Consider the following 21,459-nt stretch of genomic DNA (forward strand, 5'->3'; position numbering starts at 1 on the left):
CATTGATGCCCCTCCTCCCAATCCCCTGTGTATTGCTGTAACCTCTTCAAATGCAATACAGTAATATTGTTAGTATGGTATGTGACTAAAACACACTGCATCGTTAAAAACAAGACGAGTTCTGACTGTTTTGAAAAGAATCTCGTATAAAACTATGGTGAAAACATGGATGCACTTTATTGGGATGTCACATTATGCACAGCGGTTAGAATTTATTATGCAGAGGAGTTAAACTCCACGAAACATCAGCAGTTCTCGAAGGAAGAATCGTCCTACCAGTAAAACATTTCTGAAACATGACTGAGTACAAGGATAACACTTCAAACATGGATAAGGTATGCATGCCCATACAGATTAATGTAATCCATGTATAATATAAAGAAGAAAGAAAAAAACTGGAGTACATAGAATTCCAAAGCTTTAAGAATTTTATCACAGATGCTAAATTGAAATGAGCAAGTTATACGAGTAAACTTTCCTGTGTTAAATATGAGCTAGTATTCAGGAACATAAGATAAGACAGATAAACATACCTGTATCTTCCTGGTAGAATGTATAGTATTGTGCTCTTGATATCGTATTTATGTGTACAACGATCATTCATCATTCTGACAAACATACAACATACAACGCATGTTGCCATGGCAACAGTAAAGGCAATAGTGCCGTCTTGACCTAATTTCCCTGCCAATGGCATCAACATTAAAAGGGAACAGAGATTCTAAAAGTATCTCCTCGCTGCAAGAGCTGGGCATTTAACACTTTTGACAGCCATAATTACTGGTACAAGTGGAAAAAATAGTCAAATTTACAAATGCCATGTGTACACAGATGAACAATAATAGAAACCAATAGCCTATATAAAGGTCAATATATGATTGAAGAATTCATTCATTCATTTGATGACCTACTAACCCTATCACCTTATGAAATCATGTTTATAATGTGTTAACTGACACGCCAGAATTTATTCAGCTAATGACAACAATTGTATTCCTTTCCTCGTATACTCTGTTTTTGTATTTGCTAACAACAATGATCCTTGGAAAAATGAAACTTAAAAAATGCCATGCCTAAAATTGTAAGGAACGACAATAAATTGTCGACACGCAAATACTGATTTCAGCTATTGACAACTTATACTCTCTCTCCCATCCTCAATTTTTATATTTAACAACAAATTCTTACAAAAATTCAACTTCAAAAACACCATCCCTGTAATACTGTGTATGATAAGATACTGACATACAAGAATTTATTCTGACATTGCCATTATCCTCAATTTTATATCCATCAATGCGAATTTATAAATGCACACTGATGTGTAGGACATGATGTTGAAAATGATCCACTGAACCAATATTGAGCTAAAAAACGTGTCATTTAACAAAGTAGTGTTACTATTAACCCATAAATGAAAAATAATATATACCTCCACCATTTTGTAATTACAAAGGAGAGACTGAACAGTTATAACAGATAGAAATAATATTTTTTAAAAAAAACATAATACTATATGTGATAACATATATTAATAACAAAACCTTCAAGTACAATCCATGTAGGGGCCTATATACATGTGCAAATATTAATAACATAAGAACTGTTATATTTCAACAAAGTGTTCTGTTTTCATTCTTTTTTTTTTTTTTAAGTCTGCAGTGAAAGGTAAAACATAACCCTAAAATTTTCAACCTACTGAAAATATAAAATAAAAGTAGAACACTTAAATTAAAGGCAACCTTTGCAATGAATTAATGTCAATGTTTATACATTATTGTATAGCAACTATATGGAAGGTAATCTTTGCAATGAAATAACTACCATAAACAATCACTTTTCACAGCTAACTAGTTTCAGTATTTAGTATGTGTGCATGTATGTATACTTATATTAATATACATTACTGTGTTGCTGTCACTATATACATTATGATAATGAGTAAATGTTTGTATTGCTGAATGCACCGATAATAATATGCAACCTGGTAGTAAATACGTCGCCTACAGGATAGAGGTGTCAGAATATCAGCCATGTTAAAATCCACTACGGAAGAAAAAACGTCACACTAAAAAAAGACAAAAACTTGAATTTGATCTGTAACTTGTCATGGTGCAGTCACATACCAAGTTTCAATTCAAAAAACACAACATCTGGAAAACTTCTGAAGTCAGAAAGAGGACAAAAATGGCCGTGATTTCGTCAAATTTGGATACAATGGCCTGAAACTCGACCTCAGTAAGTTTATCATGGTAAAACCATCTACCAAGTTTCAATTAAATTCCAAAAACCTTTTGGGAAAGAGTCTGAAAAACTGGTTTGCGATTGACTGACAGGTTAGGTGTAAACCTACAGTTACCGCCAGATTTACAAGCACACTAATATTATTGGATTCATCACAGCCTCATATAATATCATCAGAAGTAATGTCTATCGAAAGAAACCCAAGAATTAGAAAGTAATGCTTTAAAGAGAATACAATTCTTTATAAACACACATGCATATATGTAATCAAAATAATATCACAGAAATGTTAAGTAATATTTCTGTGGCAAGACTGTTTCAACATCTGATCTGGTACCTACTCAAACAACAAACTATTTTATAAATCTGAATATTCACCGCCGAATACACTGTTAGAAGCTGGGCTGAGTAAAGTCCTATTCAAACCTGCAAAAACACATTTAAGATCAGCTTCTTATTCCAATGGAGTTCAATATCTGATTATTACTTTTTCTCCTTCAGTACCGGATATGCATGCTATTACAAGTCAAACACGGACACTGCAACAATGATTCGTTAATACAGTGGTGACACAGACAGATGCATACATTATTATGAGCAAACTCCAGCCATGAATATTGAAAAAAGTATCCACATTTCAGACAAGCATTTACCAACTTGTTCACATCTGGGGCCACTTCAACAAAGCGAACCGCTTTCATAGCCTAAGGGTTAGAGAGTCTGCCTCGAAGTCAGGAGACCCTAGGATCAAACCAGGGTTTGGTCAAAACAAAGATTTGAAAATTTGTTGCTGCCTCTCTTGGCAATCATCAGTAAGAGGTTACAGCAAGGAAACAGGTCTGGATGGCCCAGTGTCAGCATAATGTGACTGGATGGGGTGTCACATCTGGTGTCCTAGGCATGATACTTCAGTGGCAGCAGTACTCTGCCAGCATGGCCTCGCCCAGCCACAAGAAGACACAATATATATACACACACATAATGACTCCTTGTTGTCATATGACGTCATATGAAAAATTGTTAAGTATGATGTTAAAACCCCAAGCATTCATTCATTCAACACCACGACAGAAGCTTAAGTTGATTGTAACTATGATGACAAAACATGTTAAAAACATACATTTATGTTGCCATGGTAGTTACAATCAACTTAGCCAACGATTGCTTAGTGCAAGAGGCCTCAGAGTATTGACACATACAATTTAAAACACTGTCACTCATCACAAACATGTGAGTATGCTTTCAACATCAGATAACTCAGTCATGATGTCACACAGCTAACATATCTGCAGAAGGGTAGGACATATAGTTTGGTGTAAAAGATTATATCATGTCATGATAATGAGCCTGAGTATCAATCGATAGAAACTCGTCAAACCAGCAACGAGGTAACGAGCATATATGATGGTTTCTGCCTATGCAGAAAACATTATTGGTAAAAATACATGTAACAATACCTGAAGAAATTTGTGAACAAATTTAAACAATTTCTTCCGAAAGATATAATCACAACTTGTTTAGTGTCCTTCAAGGCACTGTCTTAAAAATTTGAAGAAATTAATTTCAGAATCATTATAACAATCTTTCAACAACAGCATAAAAAAGTAATAGGGATAGTAATGGAGTTAATGAAAAAACACAGTAAGAATTTCACTATTGTGTTCACAATTCTACTAATGTTGTGTCTTTCAAGGCACAGTCTTCAAATTTGTAATTACTACTATCATATTTCTGACATTTCAACAACAGCATAAAATTAATAGAAAGGAAACATGCAGACAATAAAACAGCATTCAAAGAGAGCGAAGAATTTCACTAAAAAGTTTCATTCGCAAATTATGAGGTAGAATCAAACTGATATGTATCAGAAAACTCCAATGCACTCCTCTATGCAAAGCCAATATCCAATATACATAAAATATCAACATTTCACTTAGATTTCATTAACAGGTTGATGTTTATTGCCTTACTCAAGAACTTTGTGCTTATCTTCGCTTTTTGCTTATACCACAGTGATCACATTTAAATGTGGAGGGAACCAGTGTACAGTGCCCTTGGCTACTTCTTTACAAGTCACGGCAGGCTAAAGTTTACTTTTAACTGTCAGAGTTATTTAGTTTTCCAGAAGATGCACAAAATCAAGTACATGTGGGTTGCCTCCCCTTATGCCCTCTTCTTCCTTTCCTGTACAACTGAGTGTATGATATGTGATAATACACTTACAGCTTTATGGATGCTCAAGATAAATATGATATCCCTTAACTAACAGACTAAAGCAAGACTGTAGATGTCTGATGCATGTTCATATATACATGTATGACTTAAAGCTGGCAAATACAATGCATGTACCGGTACAAACTGATCCATTAGTAGATTAAGACAACTGGTTGTGACATTGACCTGATATATATTAATAACAAAATGATAAAACATACCAGAATATTATTTCTGCATAGAATTAAATCATGTTACAGTAAGAGCATATTCCTGATTATAGTGTAAAGTTGCTGTTAAGTTTCGCAAAAGACTATTGCTAAATTGTCATGAGCACTGTATGTGGGCTCTATTCCTTTGAGCCGTTTTTCAGCAGCTGTTCATGATTACTGACGATGACGTCCACCACAGAGGGGTCAGCAAGGGTTGATGTATCGCCCAACTCACCTGACTCGTTTCTGGCCACTTTACGGAGAATCCGCCGCATGATCTTACCTGATCTGGTCCGCGGCAACCCTGGGGAAAACTGGAAATGACCGGTAAAAATAACTGATTAAGAGTCATTTGTTAGTTTTGATATACAATTTAATTTATCAAAGAAAGAAACCTTTCTCAAATCATACTTGTTTATTTATTTATTCATTTCGCTGGTGTTTTACGCCGTACTCAAGAATATTTTAGTTATACAACAACAGCCAGCATCATGGTGGGAAGAACCGGTCAAAACCACAACCATCCACAGATTGGTGCCAGACCTTTTCATGTACGGCCGGGGAGGAAGCCAGCATGAGCTGGACAGCACATTGTGCTGTGCTTGTGTGCTGGTGTGCAAAATACTAATGCAATGGATTCTCCAGCCTTCTACAAAGGGAATCCAAACTGGTAACACCCAAAACAACAGTGCCCTCTCTCTACCTGAAAAACAATGCCAGTTAAGATTTGTGTTATTATTGAAATCAGTTACATTGTTAGGCTGCATTCAAGTAGGTGCTGTTTTAGGAGTAGTAAGATTTATTTCCCTTCGTACAGGGCTGGTGAACCAGATTACATTCACCAGATAGCAATCAGGTACATCAATGTACGCAAAATGACGTGCAATACTACGAACTTACTTAAACTCCAGACTTACCTGTATCATATCTGCCATGGCATAGGCTGCAATACGTTTCTTAACCAGATCATTGAATTCTGCTCTGAGTTCGTCCTCCGATTTCATCACACCATCTTTGAGCACCACATACAAATATATACCTAAACAGAAAACATGGCGACACATTTAATACAGGACCGCAAAGCCAGGTGTACACAAGAGACGTTTCATACTGTCGATCAAGAACACTGATTTGACCAATCATTATCAAGATCGTTGCAAACAGGTCAAAGGGGCCTCCGTGGTTTCTCATCAATGTGGTCCCTATGAGATCAAGTCTAACTCATGCTGGCTTCCTGTCCACTTCTACGTAGACAGGTCTGCCATCAACCTGCAGATGGACATTGCTTTCCCCCTGGCTCTGCTTGATTTCCTCTCACCACACTGCTGGCTGCCGTCGAATAAGTAAAACATTCATGTAAAACACAAATCAAATAAATCAAATGTCCAACACAGATTAAACAGGTGTTCAATCTCCCTGTGACGGCATGGTGTCAAAACTCATCAAGGCAGATCGTACCCATCAAGTAAAAATTTCTATGCCAGTAGACGCGTTCCATACTTACCCTCTCCTTTAATGTCATGCGGGAAACCCACAGCAGCGCATTCTGACACTTCGTCATGGTCGTCCTGGAAACAATGAATAGATTCAGGGATAACTTTGATAACTTGTGACAAATTTAAACATCGTGTTGATTAAGGCCAAATAATAGAATATAAGGTAATCAACAACGTAACATAACCCTGATATGCAGTATGTCCATAGGGCACAAAAGCTTAAAATATCACAAACAAGAAAACTCAATGAATTTATACCCCATTCTAAACTATACAAAACTTTTACACAAATCCATCTGCTTTAACTTTATCTGAGATTTCACACACATAGGTATGTATAATAAACCTCAAAATGATGATTTAATGATTCTGAATCACTTTGAATGACACTTTACAGTCTGATTATTAATTTCTTTACTTTATCCATGCTTAACACCACAATGAAGTATATTTCACTGACAAAGGTTATCAGGTTTCTGGGGAAGAAAACCAGCCACAGCCTGGCAGAGGAAACTGCCTCCCCTCCCCAAGTTTTTGGGAAACCTTGACATGTAAAGCCAACAGGTAACAAAAACATGCAAGTCAGTACCAACTATCACTTACAATGACATCTTCAAGTTCTGCTGTACCCAGTCTGTGGCCACTGGTGTTGATAACATCATCCATACGCCCAGTGATCTGATAATACTCCCCATCATGTCTGCGGGCTCCATCCCCAGAAAAATACATACCTACAAAGTTTATATCAGAACATTTATAAGACATAAGAAAATGTCAAACATATATTAAAATATTTATTTATTTGATTATGCCGTGTTTTATGCCGTACTCAAGAATATTTCATTTCTATGACAGCGGCTAGCATTACCGTGGTAGGAAACTGGGCAGAGCCTGGGGAAACCACCAACTATCCGCACGTTGTTGACAGACCTCCAGATGAATTGAAATAGTTTTAGGAATATGTTATTGCCCATACATTACACATATTTGTAATGGTATGTTCCAAATGCAGTCAAGAGAAAATTATCATGGTTATGGATTTTACACAATAGGAAAGCACTTAACTAATATAACATCAAATTTTGTCATAGCAATCACAAATGGGTTAATTATCTCACTTGTACAAAAAGTTGTCCCCCCTTATCCACACAGCCTTGAAAGTACTTAGCTACTTCTATTCATAACATGCAAAATGGGTTCACATTTAACTTCTTTTTTTTTTTGCAGTGGAAAATAGCTTTCTTCATTTATACTTGGATGAGACACAAGCAAATCACTTGCTTTTTCAGTTGTTAGTGTGCTACTTCAAAATAATTACTCTACAGCCTCTCACGGTGATAGTCCCTCTGAGTTCAAGTCCAGCTCATGCTGCCTTCCGGCAACCTGCTGATGGCTGTAAGTTTCTCTGTTTCCTACCACCATGCTGCTTGTTGCCACTGTGTAAGTGAAATATTTTTGAGTACAGCGTAAAACACCAGTGAAATAAACAAAATAACCCCCAACAAGTTTATGCAGAGCTCTCACAAGGAAACTCCTCAAAACCCAAAAGTGTGTAAAGTTATTCAGTTCGTACAAAACTGTGTAGATTTTTTCATATGCAAATGATCCACTTAACGAACAATCTTTATAATTCTTACCTGGTGCTACAGTCAAGTATGTTGACATGAACCTCTCATGATCCCCCCAGATTGTACGAGCCATGCCTGGCCAGGGGTGGCGGATGTACAGTCCACCCTTGTCATTGCTTCCTGTTCGTTCATTACCCTAAAAGCAAGGAAATAGGGAAAGGTAGTAGGAAAAACAAGGTATTCAGAGGATACCGGTAGATCACCTGATTGAGCAGTTCTCATAACTGCATAATGTTCAAGTCATGTGATACGTTCAAACATTGATCTGTAAAACAAAATAAAGTAGAATGATTCACACTGTCATACAGGTATTATGCTCTAATTAGATAGTGCTAAGATCTTGCCATTAAATCAGCAAGAAAAGCCAAAATTATTAGACTGTCACAACTATGTCTGTTTATCATAAGAATTACAGAGCAGTGATATTGTATTTCATGGAGTTGTAAATCATTGCTGTGGTAAAAGACACTGTGGGAGGTCTTTGATATGCAAATGACAAACTGAATTTGGCAATCTATGTACTAAGGGCAGTACCTACAACCCTGTGAATGGCTGCGGAAATGTTGAGCTAAGTGGTAAAAAACCTTTCTTGGCCTTTGATACGCAAATTGCTACTGGTGACTGGCTATCTGTGTACTATGGGTGGCCACTGCAACCCGATGATTGGCCAAAAATTTAACCAAACTGGACAAGGACACTGTCACCACCACCATCAGACTCTGATACCTCTCCTTACTTTGTACAGGTGAGCTAGTGAAGACCTCTGAACGGAATTTTCTTATCTTGCATTTCAAGATAAAACGTAACATCAACAAATATTTTGTCAACACCGTCCACACTGCTTAGTCCACTTCAATCTAAATATATACATTATCTGATTTCTATTAGCCTCTGTCTGGCATATGGTCAGTCAGTTATCCTAGGAGTGAAATGTTCTCTCTTAGGTCACTGACTAAACAAGAGGCCTTCATGCAAGACCCACTGTTTGCGGGATGTCAAATTGCACACTTATTCCAACACAGTCAATGTCATACTCTGAATGCCAACTGGGGACATTTGCACAAAACCGTTCAAATTTCACAATTAACAGCTGATGAATCACAGCACAATTCACTAACCTAAGATTTTGGGCTAACGAAAGAATATTTACAACATGGGAGTCGATTTCCTCATGTCAATATTTGAAGCTACTTTTCCCAGTACAATAATTTTACTCCTTTTCATCTTGTGTGCAATGTTATTGTCAACAACAACTTCCCAATCCTGTTAGCTTAATACATGTATGCAGTACTGCTGTGAATTTTGATGGTTCACTATTGCCAATGTCAATGGTGGGTGGAAACCGGGCAGAACCCGCGGGAAACCCACTACTATCTGTAGGTTGCTGGCAGACTTTCCCACGTATGTCCAGAGAGGAAGCCAGCATGAGCTGGACGAACTAACAGCGACCACATTTATGAGAGACTCCTTGGTCATTACGCTGTGCTAGCGCGCTAGCCAACTGAGCAACAGAGGCTCCTAGAAATTTTGGGTGTGCTAGACAGAAATAATGGGTGAGCCAGATAGAAATCCTGGTTGCCAGATAGAAATCATGGGTGTGTCAGGTAGAAATTTTGGGTGCTTTAGATAGAAATCATGGGTGTGCCAGGTAGACATCATGGATGTGCTAGATAGAAATCATGGGTGTGCCAGGTAGACATCATGGATGTACTAGATAGAAATCATGGGTGTGCCAGGGGGACATCATGGATGTGCTAGATAGAAATCATGGGTGTGCCAGGTAGACATCATGGATGTGCTAGATAGAAATCATGAGTGTGCCAGGTAGAAATTTTAGATGTGCTAGATAGAAAGCATGGGTGTGCCAGCTAGAAATCAGATGTATGTGCCTTGTTGAAACCAAGGGCGTGTCAGGCACATGTAGAGATCATGGGCATGCCAGGTAGAAATCCCCATCCCTTGCCAGATAAATGACTAGGGCAAAGCCAAACACTACTAATGGCAACTGGATTCAAACACCCTATATTACCCCAAAAGACCCACACAACTAAACTGTGTAAACTATAAAAAAACTTTCAATTATAAATGATGTGCAGTCACCTGTCCTCATACTGAAAGGTTTAGGTGAATCATCACATGCCTACCTTCTGATCCATAAGAACAGGGTCAATCCCAAAGAAGGGTCTCATGGGCATTCCACTGCGTATTTCAGCCCCTGGTGCAGATGGGCGAGGTGAAATACATATCCCTCCTGTCTCTGTTAACATACATATATTACTTACTTGCATACATACATACATGTAAAAACATGCAAGAACAACAAATGAGACACAAAAATTTGATTGCAAAAAAGCAATTGATAATACAGTAGTTCTTTTAACACACCACAATTAGATGCATTTTCATCAATGTCCTGCATGTATTAAGACTGAGTAAATCTGGGCTATATCTTACAGAATCTTGTCCTGCTCCAAGAAATATTACACAATGATAGTCAAATAAAAAGGTATTTCAAGTATAAATTTGTAATACAGAAAAATCAGTTTTTAATTTAACCTAGCACATTTTAAAGATGAAAAAAGACTCTCAGAGTTTGTGGGTAGAATATCTTAGCCTAGTGCTGTCCCTTGTTATACTGTACCTGTCTGCCACCAGGTGTCTATGACGTCACACCTTTTCTCCCCGATCACATTATAATACCACTCCCAAGCATCATGGTTAAGAGGTTCTCCAACTGTGGTAAATACAACATACCATAGATGGTCAATCTTCAGTAAACCTAATAAAATTATTTCAAACTTTCCTGAAACAGCATTTTTCTTAGAAAACCAGGCAAGTTGAAAACCAGGTGCTAAAGGATACCAACATCTAAAATTGCTGACAGCCAGCCATTACCACTATTGTTACTCTATTGCATTTTACTAAATGAAACAAACTGAATTTCTGTGCCACGGTCAATTCTTTCAGCATTATTAGCCAATGAAAACACCAACATGGACATTAAATAATGATATTGCCTTAACAGTATAGTGACTTCTTCTATCATAGGGGGCCTCCATGGCCGACGGGGTTAGCACTCCAGCGTGGCACAATGACCCAGGAGCCTCTCACCAATGCAGTCGTTGTGGGTTCAAGTCCAACTTCCTCTTCAGAAAGACCACGGAAAGGTCTGCCAGCGATCTAACGTGGGGATGGTCATGGGTTTCCCCCCAGGGCTCTACCATGTTTTCTCCCACCACAATGCTGGCCACCGTCATATAAGTGAAATATTCTTGAGTACGGCGTATAACACCAATCAAATAAATAAATAAATAAATAAATCTATCAGAGATTTCATCACGAAGGCATTTGATCCTGATGCCTCAAATTGAAGGTGAGTGCAAAATATAAAGTCCCATATAATCCTGACCACACATCATTTACCCATACATATGTTAGAAAAAGAATATAATCAAAGTAGTCTCAAGAAGAAAACACATGTTTTCATGATTTTTTCCCAAGCTAAATATGAACCAGTTTCTGGCCACATTATGATGTAGAATAAATCAAACTTCTGAGCTCTATTTACAGGAAAGTTGGGGTATTGTTACTGGTGGGACTCACCACAACCAAGCACCCTCAGAGACGAACGGTCATACTTTTGTACCCAAGAGTCCCCGGACTTGAGGAGCAGTCTAAGGGCCGTTGGGGACAAATACAGGTGATTCAGCTTCAGTCTCTCAGTCATCTCCCAGTAACGACCTTAAAAAAACAGGTGAGGCCATTAAGTTTTATTTAAATTAAGTACAAGTTAAAGTAAAATAGAATTGATAGCAAGGCTCTCAAAGAGCTCGCTTACAGGAGACATGTCTGCAACACCTAAAGTACTTAAATATTTACCTTAACAAGGATTCAAATACAGGTACTTTTTACAAAGCAGTACCATAATTCTCTCTATTTATTTATTTGACCACTGTTCAAAGCCATGCTCGAAAATATTCCACTTATACTACGGCAATCAATATTATGGGTGGCAGAAAGCAAAATGCTCGTGGTAAACCACTGACCATTTGCCAATTGCAAACAAACATTCACACGTTTGACATACAGATGTGCATACCATGTTGGCAAAAGGTCATCAACAAAGATTACACAGCATGAACAACCACACGAGCATCTTACAGTATCCCTGTCATTGTCACCAAAGCCCCACTGACAGTGAGAACTGGGTCAAGCTCTCCTTATTACAGTGGATAAATACATTTCACAGCCAATCTCAAAATCCTTTTCTTTACAGAATATACAAACAAAAAAAACCTACAAAATTACAAAAATCATGTATGAATCCATTCATGAGATTATTATTGCTTACAAACTTTGAGTTAATAAATATTTTAAACACGACATGTAAATGTTTCACACAAAATGTTCACAATTAGCTAAAGTTCATCTGTTACCAGAATAAAGCCAAAAGAGTTTGTTCTGATTATATAAAGCATTTAGAACACTCAATTTAAATATTTACACAACATTTTCACAATATTACTATGCTGCATTTAGTTACCAGGATCCGGGTATGTGGGTGTGCTTTCAAAGAGCAGGGTGGTAGCTCCGTTAGACAGTGGACCATACACCACGTAGGTATGACCAGTGATCCAGCCAATGTCTGCCACACATCCAAACACTTCCTCTGGCTGGTAGTCAAACACATGCTGCAATCAGAGAAAGCTTAAGCTGAAGATCATTCAAGGGGCCATCACGACCTGGTGGCTAGCATGTTGGCAATGCACAATGATACAAGAGCCTCTCACAAATACAATCACAGCGAGTTCAAGTACAGCCCATTCTGACTTCCTCAGCAGTCGCACATGGGGAGGTCTGCCAGCAACCCACCGATGGTCGTTGGTTTTCTGGTTTCCTCATAAATTGACACCAGGGGCAACTTTCCCGAAATTTTGTATATCAATTTTTCATAACTTTTCTAGTAAATAACGTTGCCTTATGGCACTATAACGTCTTTTAAGTAAAATGTTAAAAGAAAAGTGACTTTCAAAGTTTTGTGAAACTAGCCCCTGATGTCACTTTATGCACATTTGGCACTTTGATGTCTACAGGATACGTGGTGTTCAATGAGGAACATTGATTTCCACAAAAAACAAGATGATGTACTCTTTGGTTCTTGTCTGTATTACCCCACTGTTTCTATACAGTTGTACTTGAAAAGCCACAAATAATGGAGAATGATGTGTTTTTAAGAAGCTTAGAACCACCTTGGGCAGGTGGAAAATGTGGAACAATCCTGACCATTTTCAGAAAAATTATGTTATCAGTCAGTACACTTGTCATTCTGAAGGATAAACTGCACCAAAACAAAACATAAATCAGATATACACCAGAAGATGTATGACCTTGTGCGTGATGTTGGCATATGTGAGATAGCCCCCCTGTGTGTGGGCCAGGCCCTTGGGTTTGCCCGTGCTCCCAGAGGTGTATAGCAGGAACAGATAGTCCTCACTGTCCATCTCCAATGGCTGTATTTTAGTGGACTGACTCTCCAGAGCCTGAAGAATAAACAAATGTTTTGAACATAGGTATTTTTGTCTCTTTACCATCAATACACATCGTTGGAAAGACAATGGTTACAATGTGTAAACCATGATCAATAAGATAGCCTTGAAATCAAACTCTTTTGTGAGTGAGTGAGTGCTTGGGGTTTAACGTCGTACTCAACAATTTTTCAGTCATATGACGACGAAGGAATCATTAGGGTGCATGTACGTGTAATGTGCCTCCTTGTTGCAGGACGGATTTCCACCGCTCTTTTATTTAGCGCTGCTTCACTGAGACGACTTACCGAAGGCAAGTAAGCTGCCCCGCCCGAGCCATTATACTGTTACAACTTCCTCTTTTAAAGTCTTAGGTGTGACTCGATCAAGGATTGATCCTGGATCTACCGGTCCCGAAGCAGACGCTCTACCAACTGTGCTATCCGGGCCGGTCGCGAACTCTTTTGTGGTTAAAGGTAAAAAATGTCCTACTGTATCATGAGACTTGCCAAAAATGTTTGGATCACCTGTCTCACCATGTTCTAGAGGCACGAATAACACCTCTTTCCTTCAGAAACATTCAGCTCTTAGGTAAACAGATGCTGAGCATTTCAGACAGGTCACAGCAGGACTTTTTTACCATAAAAAAAAAAAACTCTTTTGCAATAATACGGAGCAACTCAAAACTCTTCTATCAGCCACATTCACAGTCCAGAGAGCACCATGTTTTCAGTTGCAATATCATGAGATCTTGCAGTACAAGGGAGCTTTAACCTAGCAGTGGCATGCTTAAAACATTAAATATCTTTTTCATTGAAACTCTAAATTGCAAATTGTATTCCCATTCGCAGTAGCAAAATCAGCATGAAAACTGCCAATACCAATGTCATATACCAAGGTTGCTGTTTTATTAGCCATAGAAAGCACTTTTGGTTGCAACCTACAGAGGCTACTGTCTGCGACTAAATGTTAATATGACCATGGCTGCTCCACTGTTGTGAGTGAAATGCTGCAAAAGTACGCTATTTTAACAGATCAGTGTAAATAAAATTTTTCAAATAGTTTCATTCGCAAATCTGTTGGTGTTTAAAGCCTTACCAAAGAATTTTTCACTTCTGCAATTGGCATGCATGATTATTCGTTGAGAAAAACGGACTACCTGTTTCACAGATGATGTTATCCAATGGCAATCTAACACTGACAATGTATGTTTTTGGGGGTTTTTTTTTTTCTTACAAAAGATGCACTGTGTTACACACGCTCAGATGTGAAGAATTAGGCAGATGACACTGGTGCATAACCAGGTACATAGGAAAAAGTAACACAGCATCTCATACAGAAGATAATCAATAGAAAGGCTTGTGATGGAACAGATCGAAGTGATGACAAAGACAAGCATAACCTATATATACAATGTAACCTTTTGAAATTCCTAAAGGGTACATGTAGTATTAGATCTTAGCGCACATATCCCAAGCCAATCCCTTTTTCACCTGCACACACCTTGTCTAGGGGAATGTCCAGTTTACCCATGGGCACATCTCCTCCTGTGCGTCTGGCCACAAACACCTGTCTAACACAGGGGCACTTCTGTACGGCCTCATCCACCAGGCGCTTCAGCTGTATGATCTTCCCACCTCTCACACCCTGGTCAGCCGTGATCACAGTCTCCGCTTGAGCTACAAAACATGTCAGTTCAAAAGACTAGTTATACAAATATAAATAATCAGCAAGGAGTAAATTCCTGAAACAGTGTATGAAAAGTTTTCAAAACATAAATGATTCACACTTTATTTCTTTTCAGGCCAGAAATTTTGGTGTCTTTGAGGAGGACTTATACAGAAGGTGAGGAGTCAGTGTTATCAGCACCCTAAATTCATACTCCTTTAATAGACTCTTTGTCTATGTTCGGCATGTGTTATCAGCACACCTAGATTTTGCCTCAGGAATGCAGCCATGCAGATGTACATTGTAATAGCTATTTTTCATATTCAAAGGCTGCCAATAGGTCAATGAGATCTCTTTTGCCATAGCCTAATCAGTTGTGTGATGCGAGAGACTTGACATTAATAAACTTCCATTTTAATCAGATCAACTCACCATCATTTATTCTATCAGCCAAAGAGTCGGCACTGAATCCAGCAAACACCACACTGTGAATGGCCCCAATCCTGGCACAGGCTAACATAGATGCTACGGCAATGGGAGACTTGGGAAGGTAGATGGCCACTCTGTCTCCCTTCTTAATACAATGGCTGCGCAGGAGGTTTGCCATCTTGTTTACCATGTTGTACAGTTCTCTGAAACACAGAAGAAGTTATAATTTTGTCACTGATGGGCTGCAATCCTTTCATAGGTCTGGATGTTGTACAGGCCAGAAATGTGAAAGAGGGTGTCCAATCATCCCTTCTTGAGGCCATTTTGTTATAGAAGGGTGTCAAGATTTTATTTGCTCCTTTCTCTCCCATGTTAAAAGCGGTGAAAACAGGGTGTTAAAATAACACCAGTTTTCAACTTCAAGGTCTGGAGGGGTGCCTGGCTAACCCTATAATGTTACAGCCAGAATGTGACAGCCAGAACAGCAGGCAAATTGGAGGGAACCTATCTTGAATGTTCTGTATGTACTGACTGGAGAAATGATGCACTGATTTATCAAAAGGCTTCTGTTTTGCTACATTTTAAGGCTACATCTCCACGTTTTCATATGACTGATGCCTACGAAGACACATGTTGAGATTTTCCCCAAGCCACAAGTATGTGCAGTTCCAATACAAATTTCCTTCACACCACACATTCAGTTTACCTATGGGCTGTTTATGTATTTGATTATTGCTAAACACCATACTCAAGAGTTTTTCACTTTATATACTATAGCTGCCAGTTTTAAGGGTGGAGGAAACTGGTCTCCAAATGTTTGTGGTAAATTCATAACCTCTGGCAAATCAGTGACAAACTTTCCCACATTACGCACAGATATGCACACCATACTGGTGATCACATGTGCCTTTAGAGGCCTTCCATGACAGACAGACTGCCAAAGGTCTACATGAACATCACTGACTGCTTATTATCACCGAGGCGCCACAAGCAGTGAAATCAGAGAAATCCACAAATTTTCTGTCCAAGGCCAGGTTTGACCCATACCGTGTGTGTCCTAGTGATTGAAAAAACTCCAACATCACTGTCCCTCTCATCTGCTGAGTGACACTGTATATGAATGAGCCAGTAAGGACCCTATCCAATATTCTAGTTAAACAATCACTCCTTTATTACAGAATACATGAAAAGGTGAAAAAATTATTTTTTAATTCATTTTATATTTCTTAATAATCCCTATATTTTTGGCATAAATAGATTCAGAACTATTCAGAAATGCCTAGCACCCCAATACGAGCTCTGCTCCCAATGTTGTTCAAACAGCTATCATCAATGATGGCATCACAGCTGACTGTTTAATTACTGGACTGGGGCCTAAGTAAAACTGTAGTTTAAATCAATTTTTATGCCCCAAGAAAGCTGAGAAGCTTTTATTTTGTATTTTTATAAGTTAGGCCATATCATACATTCTGTATTAAGAAAGAAAAGCCCTAGGGTTCAAAGTATCGTTTAAGCTGCCTTACATATATGTCACATATTCTTGTGTGCCTGGTTCATCTTTTTCCCATATGAGTGCAATCCGGTTAGGGTTGTCTTCACAGTGTCGATCAACACAGTTAACTGAAAACAAACGCAAGCCATAAATCAGGCTTTTTCAAATGGATTTACGTACATTTGCTTCGCTGGAATCTACAAAATCCCATCCAAATGTATTACTATATAAAAGCAGTTGACCCAAAGGTTTTCTTGCAAATTAAAGTAAACAGATTTTTTGGATTTCCTGTTCCTCACTTACATGTGAAACAATGAATATTTTATTATAAAAAAAAATATGAGTATTTTTTAGGGGAATTCATGTAGATTTGGTTTACATGAGTCATGACAAAGATAAAATTTCTGAATTTCCATTGAAGGCAAAGCCTTGCATGTATGCTCATGTGGTATATTCCATATTACAAATCTATACAAAATTTACCTCATTCTTTTTTGGAAAATCCTGATAAAACCTTTCATAATTATGCTCTTTAAATCCAATCTAGCAGGAAATCTATATTTACCATCCAATGCTTTTGGGAAAAGCAAAGGGATATTTGTCCACATGTGTCACACCTTGGTTTCCATGCAATAACTGCTTCAAATATTGTCTTAATTTGACAAGTTTTGTGTGCAAATTCATTTTACATCTCAGATCAAGTTTTAAAAAAAGAAACAGCTTGATCCATGTATAAATTTTGCACATTTAAATAGCTGGTGATGATCACATCTGTTCTCTGAATAACTTTGTTCATCTTAAGTATCACTGTATATGTAGTAGTTTGCAAATGCAGTCCTGTAATGTAAAAAGACATTTACTGCAGTTTGATAATTTTGTTCCCCATGAACAGAAAGAGAACCCAGATATGAAACATGTTCATGTACACACATGTAAAACAAAAGGTGCAGAAGCTTATCAATTTTCCCTCTCTCTGCAGAAATCTGCAGGTGCGCAAATTCAGCCAAATTAACATAATTGTTTATCTCAGAGAGTTCCTTCTTTTGTCTTTTCATTATGAAGTACAATTCAGAATGTCACCCTCCGACTCACCTAACCAATTCCAAGGTTGTCTGGTTGAGAAACACTCACGGCAGCATGATAGTGCCTATAAACCTTTCAATTTTAGAGGCTTAAACAAACAAGTTAACAGGGAGCTCTTAACTACCCCGTAGTCCAGTCTGGTTTTTCGACACACATATAGTATGTCTAGATAGACCAGACTCGACTATGGGCAGATAAGAGCTAACTGCTTTGCAAAAACACAACGAATTTTATTCTAAAAATTAATGTATATATTGCCTACCTGATACGTTTAATGATCCATTTATAAACCATTTGATTTTTCCTTCTTTCAAATCACAGTCTTTGACTTTGTCGAAGTCTTTAAACCAGTGTAATCTGGACCGAGCTAATTTGCCCCAGAATAGTTCGGGACTGTTCAAGCTGAGGTTGTGCAGATCTAGATGACTTCGTATCTCTGTTAACCCTTCGAACTCTGGAAACGACGTGGTCGTAATCTGCGAGTTTGAGAGAAACACTTTTGGCACAATACTTGTAACCCGACCAGACCTTTCCAACACAGATCTAGAGTTTTTAGTAAGTGAGACATTTTGAGAGCTGCTGAGCAGAACTTTGAGTGACTTTCCAGTCACTGTGCGCGCCATCTTTCTGCCAATTCAGGTATTGGTCGACGCTTCGATAATCCTTTGTCGTGGAAATTCAACTGAATCTCAGCAAGAAAACCTGATGACAGTTTGCTAATATTGTAGTAACATACTATCTTACTTTACAATAACCCAGAGCATCAGGTAAAGATGTAGGCTGTGCGAAGAAAATGGGAGTTAACAGCAGTACATCTATCGCCAACTGTCAAGTTTCTGTCTCTTTCCGTAAAAATGACCTACGCGCCACAACAGAACTACATCCTCTGCTGCATTTCCCATGATTCAATTTGACACAGGTTTTTTGTCCTTTTTCATTTTTAGTCCTCTATAATGAATACAGTAACGATACCATTTGAGTGCTGTCGTGTTTAACAACAATCTGAGAGATAAACAGAACTCAGGAAGCTAAATGTAGAGTTCAAAATCAAATGACCAACATTCAAATGACGGCAGGGATGAAATTTTACGAAGCGTTGGCGGGTAAAGGTCACACAAAGGGCACCGAGAAAAAGGTCACTCCGGCCTAGTTTGCGTGTTATACATATGTACATATTACTCTACAGATTAACCAACTGTACATGTTCGTTAAAGGATAGCACCTACCGATATGATTATCAGTGATGTTAAAGCAGCCTGAATTTAGACAGAACTATTTTGGTAGACTTCCATTGTTTACAGCAGATTCCATGTATATACATGTAAAACTGGAGTGCTTTTTCGTCTGACTTTCAGTTTACTATTATAATAACGATGGCATTATACTGTCTTCGGATATCATATGTATATCCTGTGTGAAAAGTCACGACCGGTAGTTTGCATGTATATATATATATATATATATATATATATATATATATATATATATATATATATATATATATATCCCTGTATATATATCCCTGTAGTACACTTTAGATAACAATTATATTTAACTGCTCTAATACATGTATGAGTATGCATTAGACCAGCAGTAGATAGATATATGCATGTAAGCCTAAATGTGTATGTGTAAAAATAAATTAATTTGAATTCGCCTCTTTTCTTACTATAGGCTACCAGTATAGAAAATAAGATAAGTGCTACCGGTGTATATAATTACCGCGCCTCAGGCAAAATATTTTCGTTTTCATCGAACAACAAATCTGCAGAAGCCTTCACATGTGTCTGGTGAGTAGGTTATCTCCCTTTACTGTTTTGTAAATACAACGGTCACATTGCTGAAGAGGTTGACACCTGTTGACCTACATATGTCCCCTGCACTTACTGACGCCTCGCTTAATATGAGGATTATACATATTTGCGTTTCCTATCACTAAGTAACCATTTGTAACTGATATGTTATTTTTATATGGTTGCCACATTGTCCAACGCGCTTCATAGAAAAACAATCTGTAAATAGTCGAGTTCAGTGTAACTGTTGGCAGAGGAATCACAAGAATTTAATGTCCATGGATTGGACGAACGTCTCGTGTGTCTAGGATTGGACCATCGTTTCGCGTGTCTAGGATTAGACCAACGTTTTGTGTGTCTAGGATGGGACCAAAGTTTTGTGTGTCTAGGATTGGACCAACTTTTCGTGTGTCTAAAACTGGACGAGCGTCTTGTGTGTCCAGGCAACGATTCAAAAACAAGCGAATCAGATAACCTTGATTGCCCTATATATCCATAGCACAACCAGCATCTCAGTATATCCATATCACTACCAATCTCTCAGTATAAGCATGTAACAACAGCCTCTGCAAGATGTCCATAATTAGACCATCATATCCAGATCAAACCCGGGTCGGGTCATACCAAAGACTTCAAAAATAGTACTTGTTCCTGCCTCTTTTGGCGCTCAGCACTGAGAGATTAGAGCAAGGAAACAGGACTGGTTGGTCCGGTGTCAGTGTAATGTTACTGGATGGGTGTCATGTCTGGTGTCTTCAGTGATACTTCAGTGGCAGCATTGACTCGCCCTGCCACAATAAGACAAAGTACTAGTATATGTACACAAGCCCAATGACTCCTCGTCGTCATATGACTGATAAATTAAGTTCAACGATAAACCCCAAGCATGTATACATACATATTCCATCATACCCAGCATTTCAATAAACCAGCCCCACAATAAATCAATATGTACAGCATACATCGTCAACCGACAAATGAGCCAAGTGAAATAAACAAGTTATGATGGTAAAGTATCCAGAACCAATCTTATAACACCATTAACATCCAAAAAAATAGAAGAGCGCCGAAACACCGTTGATATATTTCGTTTCCTGTTGCACGCAAGTTAAGCGAAATGGAATTCTCTCCCTCTTTTCCATATATTATTGTCGTTTGTATATGTTGCAGTGGGCCTACCGTTTGAATATATATATTACGCTCAATTCCCACATTCAGATAGCAGCAATTATAGGTTTTAAGATGTTAAGATACAATTGTCATGGCATGTAAATGCCAAGAACCGTAGATAAAGGGAAACAACTCCTACACCCATGATGCCAAAAACAGAATCGAGAGTTATAGGCTTAAACCTTAACGTCATCTCAGTAAAATATTATTGAGTATGACGTAAAACGCTACTCAGATAGCTAAATATCAAAGTTTCAAATGTTGATTGATGTACTAGAAAAAGTTATTGAATCATAGATAGTTGGAGCATTTATTTACTTCAGTGGTGTATAAAATATAAGTGAGGAGATCTGACAGAAACATGTGGGTGGTCATGGGTTTCCACTGAGAGCTCTGCCCGGTTTCCTTCCACCGCAATGGCGGGCGCCGTCGTATAAGTGAAATATGAAAATAAATATAAAACACATAAAGACATGACCATGGAAAGTAAAACGAGGGCAGTAAC

At 38.1% G+C, this 21,459-nt stretch overlaps 1 protein-coding gene across 1 annotated transcript; it reads right to left on the minus strand.

Annotated features, from left to right (window-relative positions):
• Positions 1–177: 177 nt before the first annotated feature.
• Positions 178–18,290, minus strand: LOC135466442 (acetyl-coenzyme A synthetase 2-like, mitochondrial). The gene is made up of 14 exons (XM_064743915.1): positions 18,254–18,290; positions 16,940–17,036; positions 15,420–15,619; positions 14,823–14,998; positions 13,182–13,334; positions 12,338–12,485; positions 11,398–11,535; positions 10,436–10,528; positions 9,939–10,051; positions 7,804–7,930; positions 6,770–6,897; positions 6,175–6,238; positions 5,588–5,709; positions 178–4,984 (listed from the first exon to the last, which is right to left on the minus strand). The coding sequence occupies exons 3-14, from the start codon at positions 15,604–15,606 to the stop codon at positions 4,808–4,810; spliced, it is 1,626 nt and encodes a 541-aa protein (XP_064599985.1). The 5' UTR covers positions 15,607–15,619; positions 16,940–17,036; positions 18,254–18,290; the 3' UTR covers positions 178–4,807.
• Between the last annotated feature and the right edge of the window lie 3,169 nt (positions 18,291–21,459).

This window comes from Liolophura sinensis, chromosome 6 (genome assembly GCF_032854445.1).
Source record: "Liolophura sinensis isolate JHLJ2023 chromosome 6, CUHK_Ljap_v2, whole genome shotgun sequence".
NCBI lineage: Eukaryota > Metazoa > Mollusca > Polyplacophora > Chitonida > Chitonidae > Liolophura > Liolophura sinensis.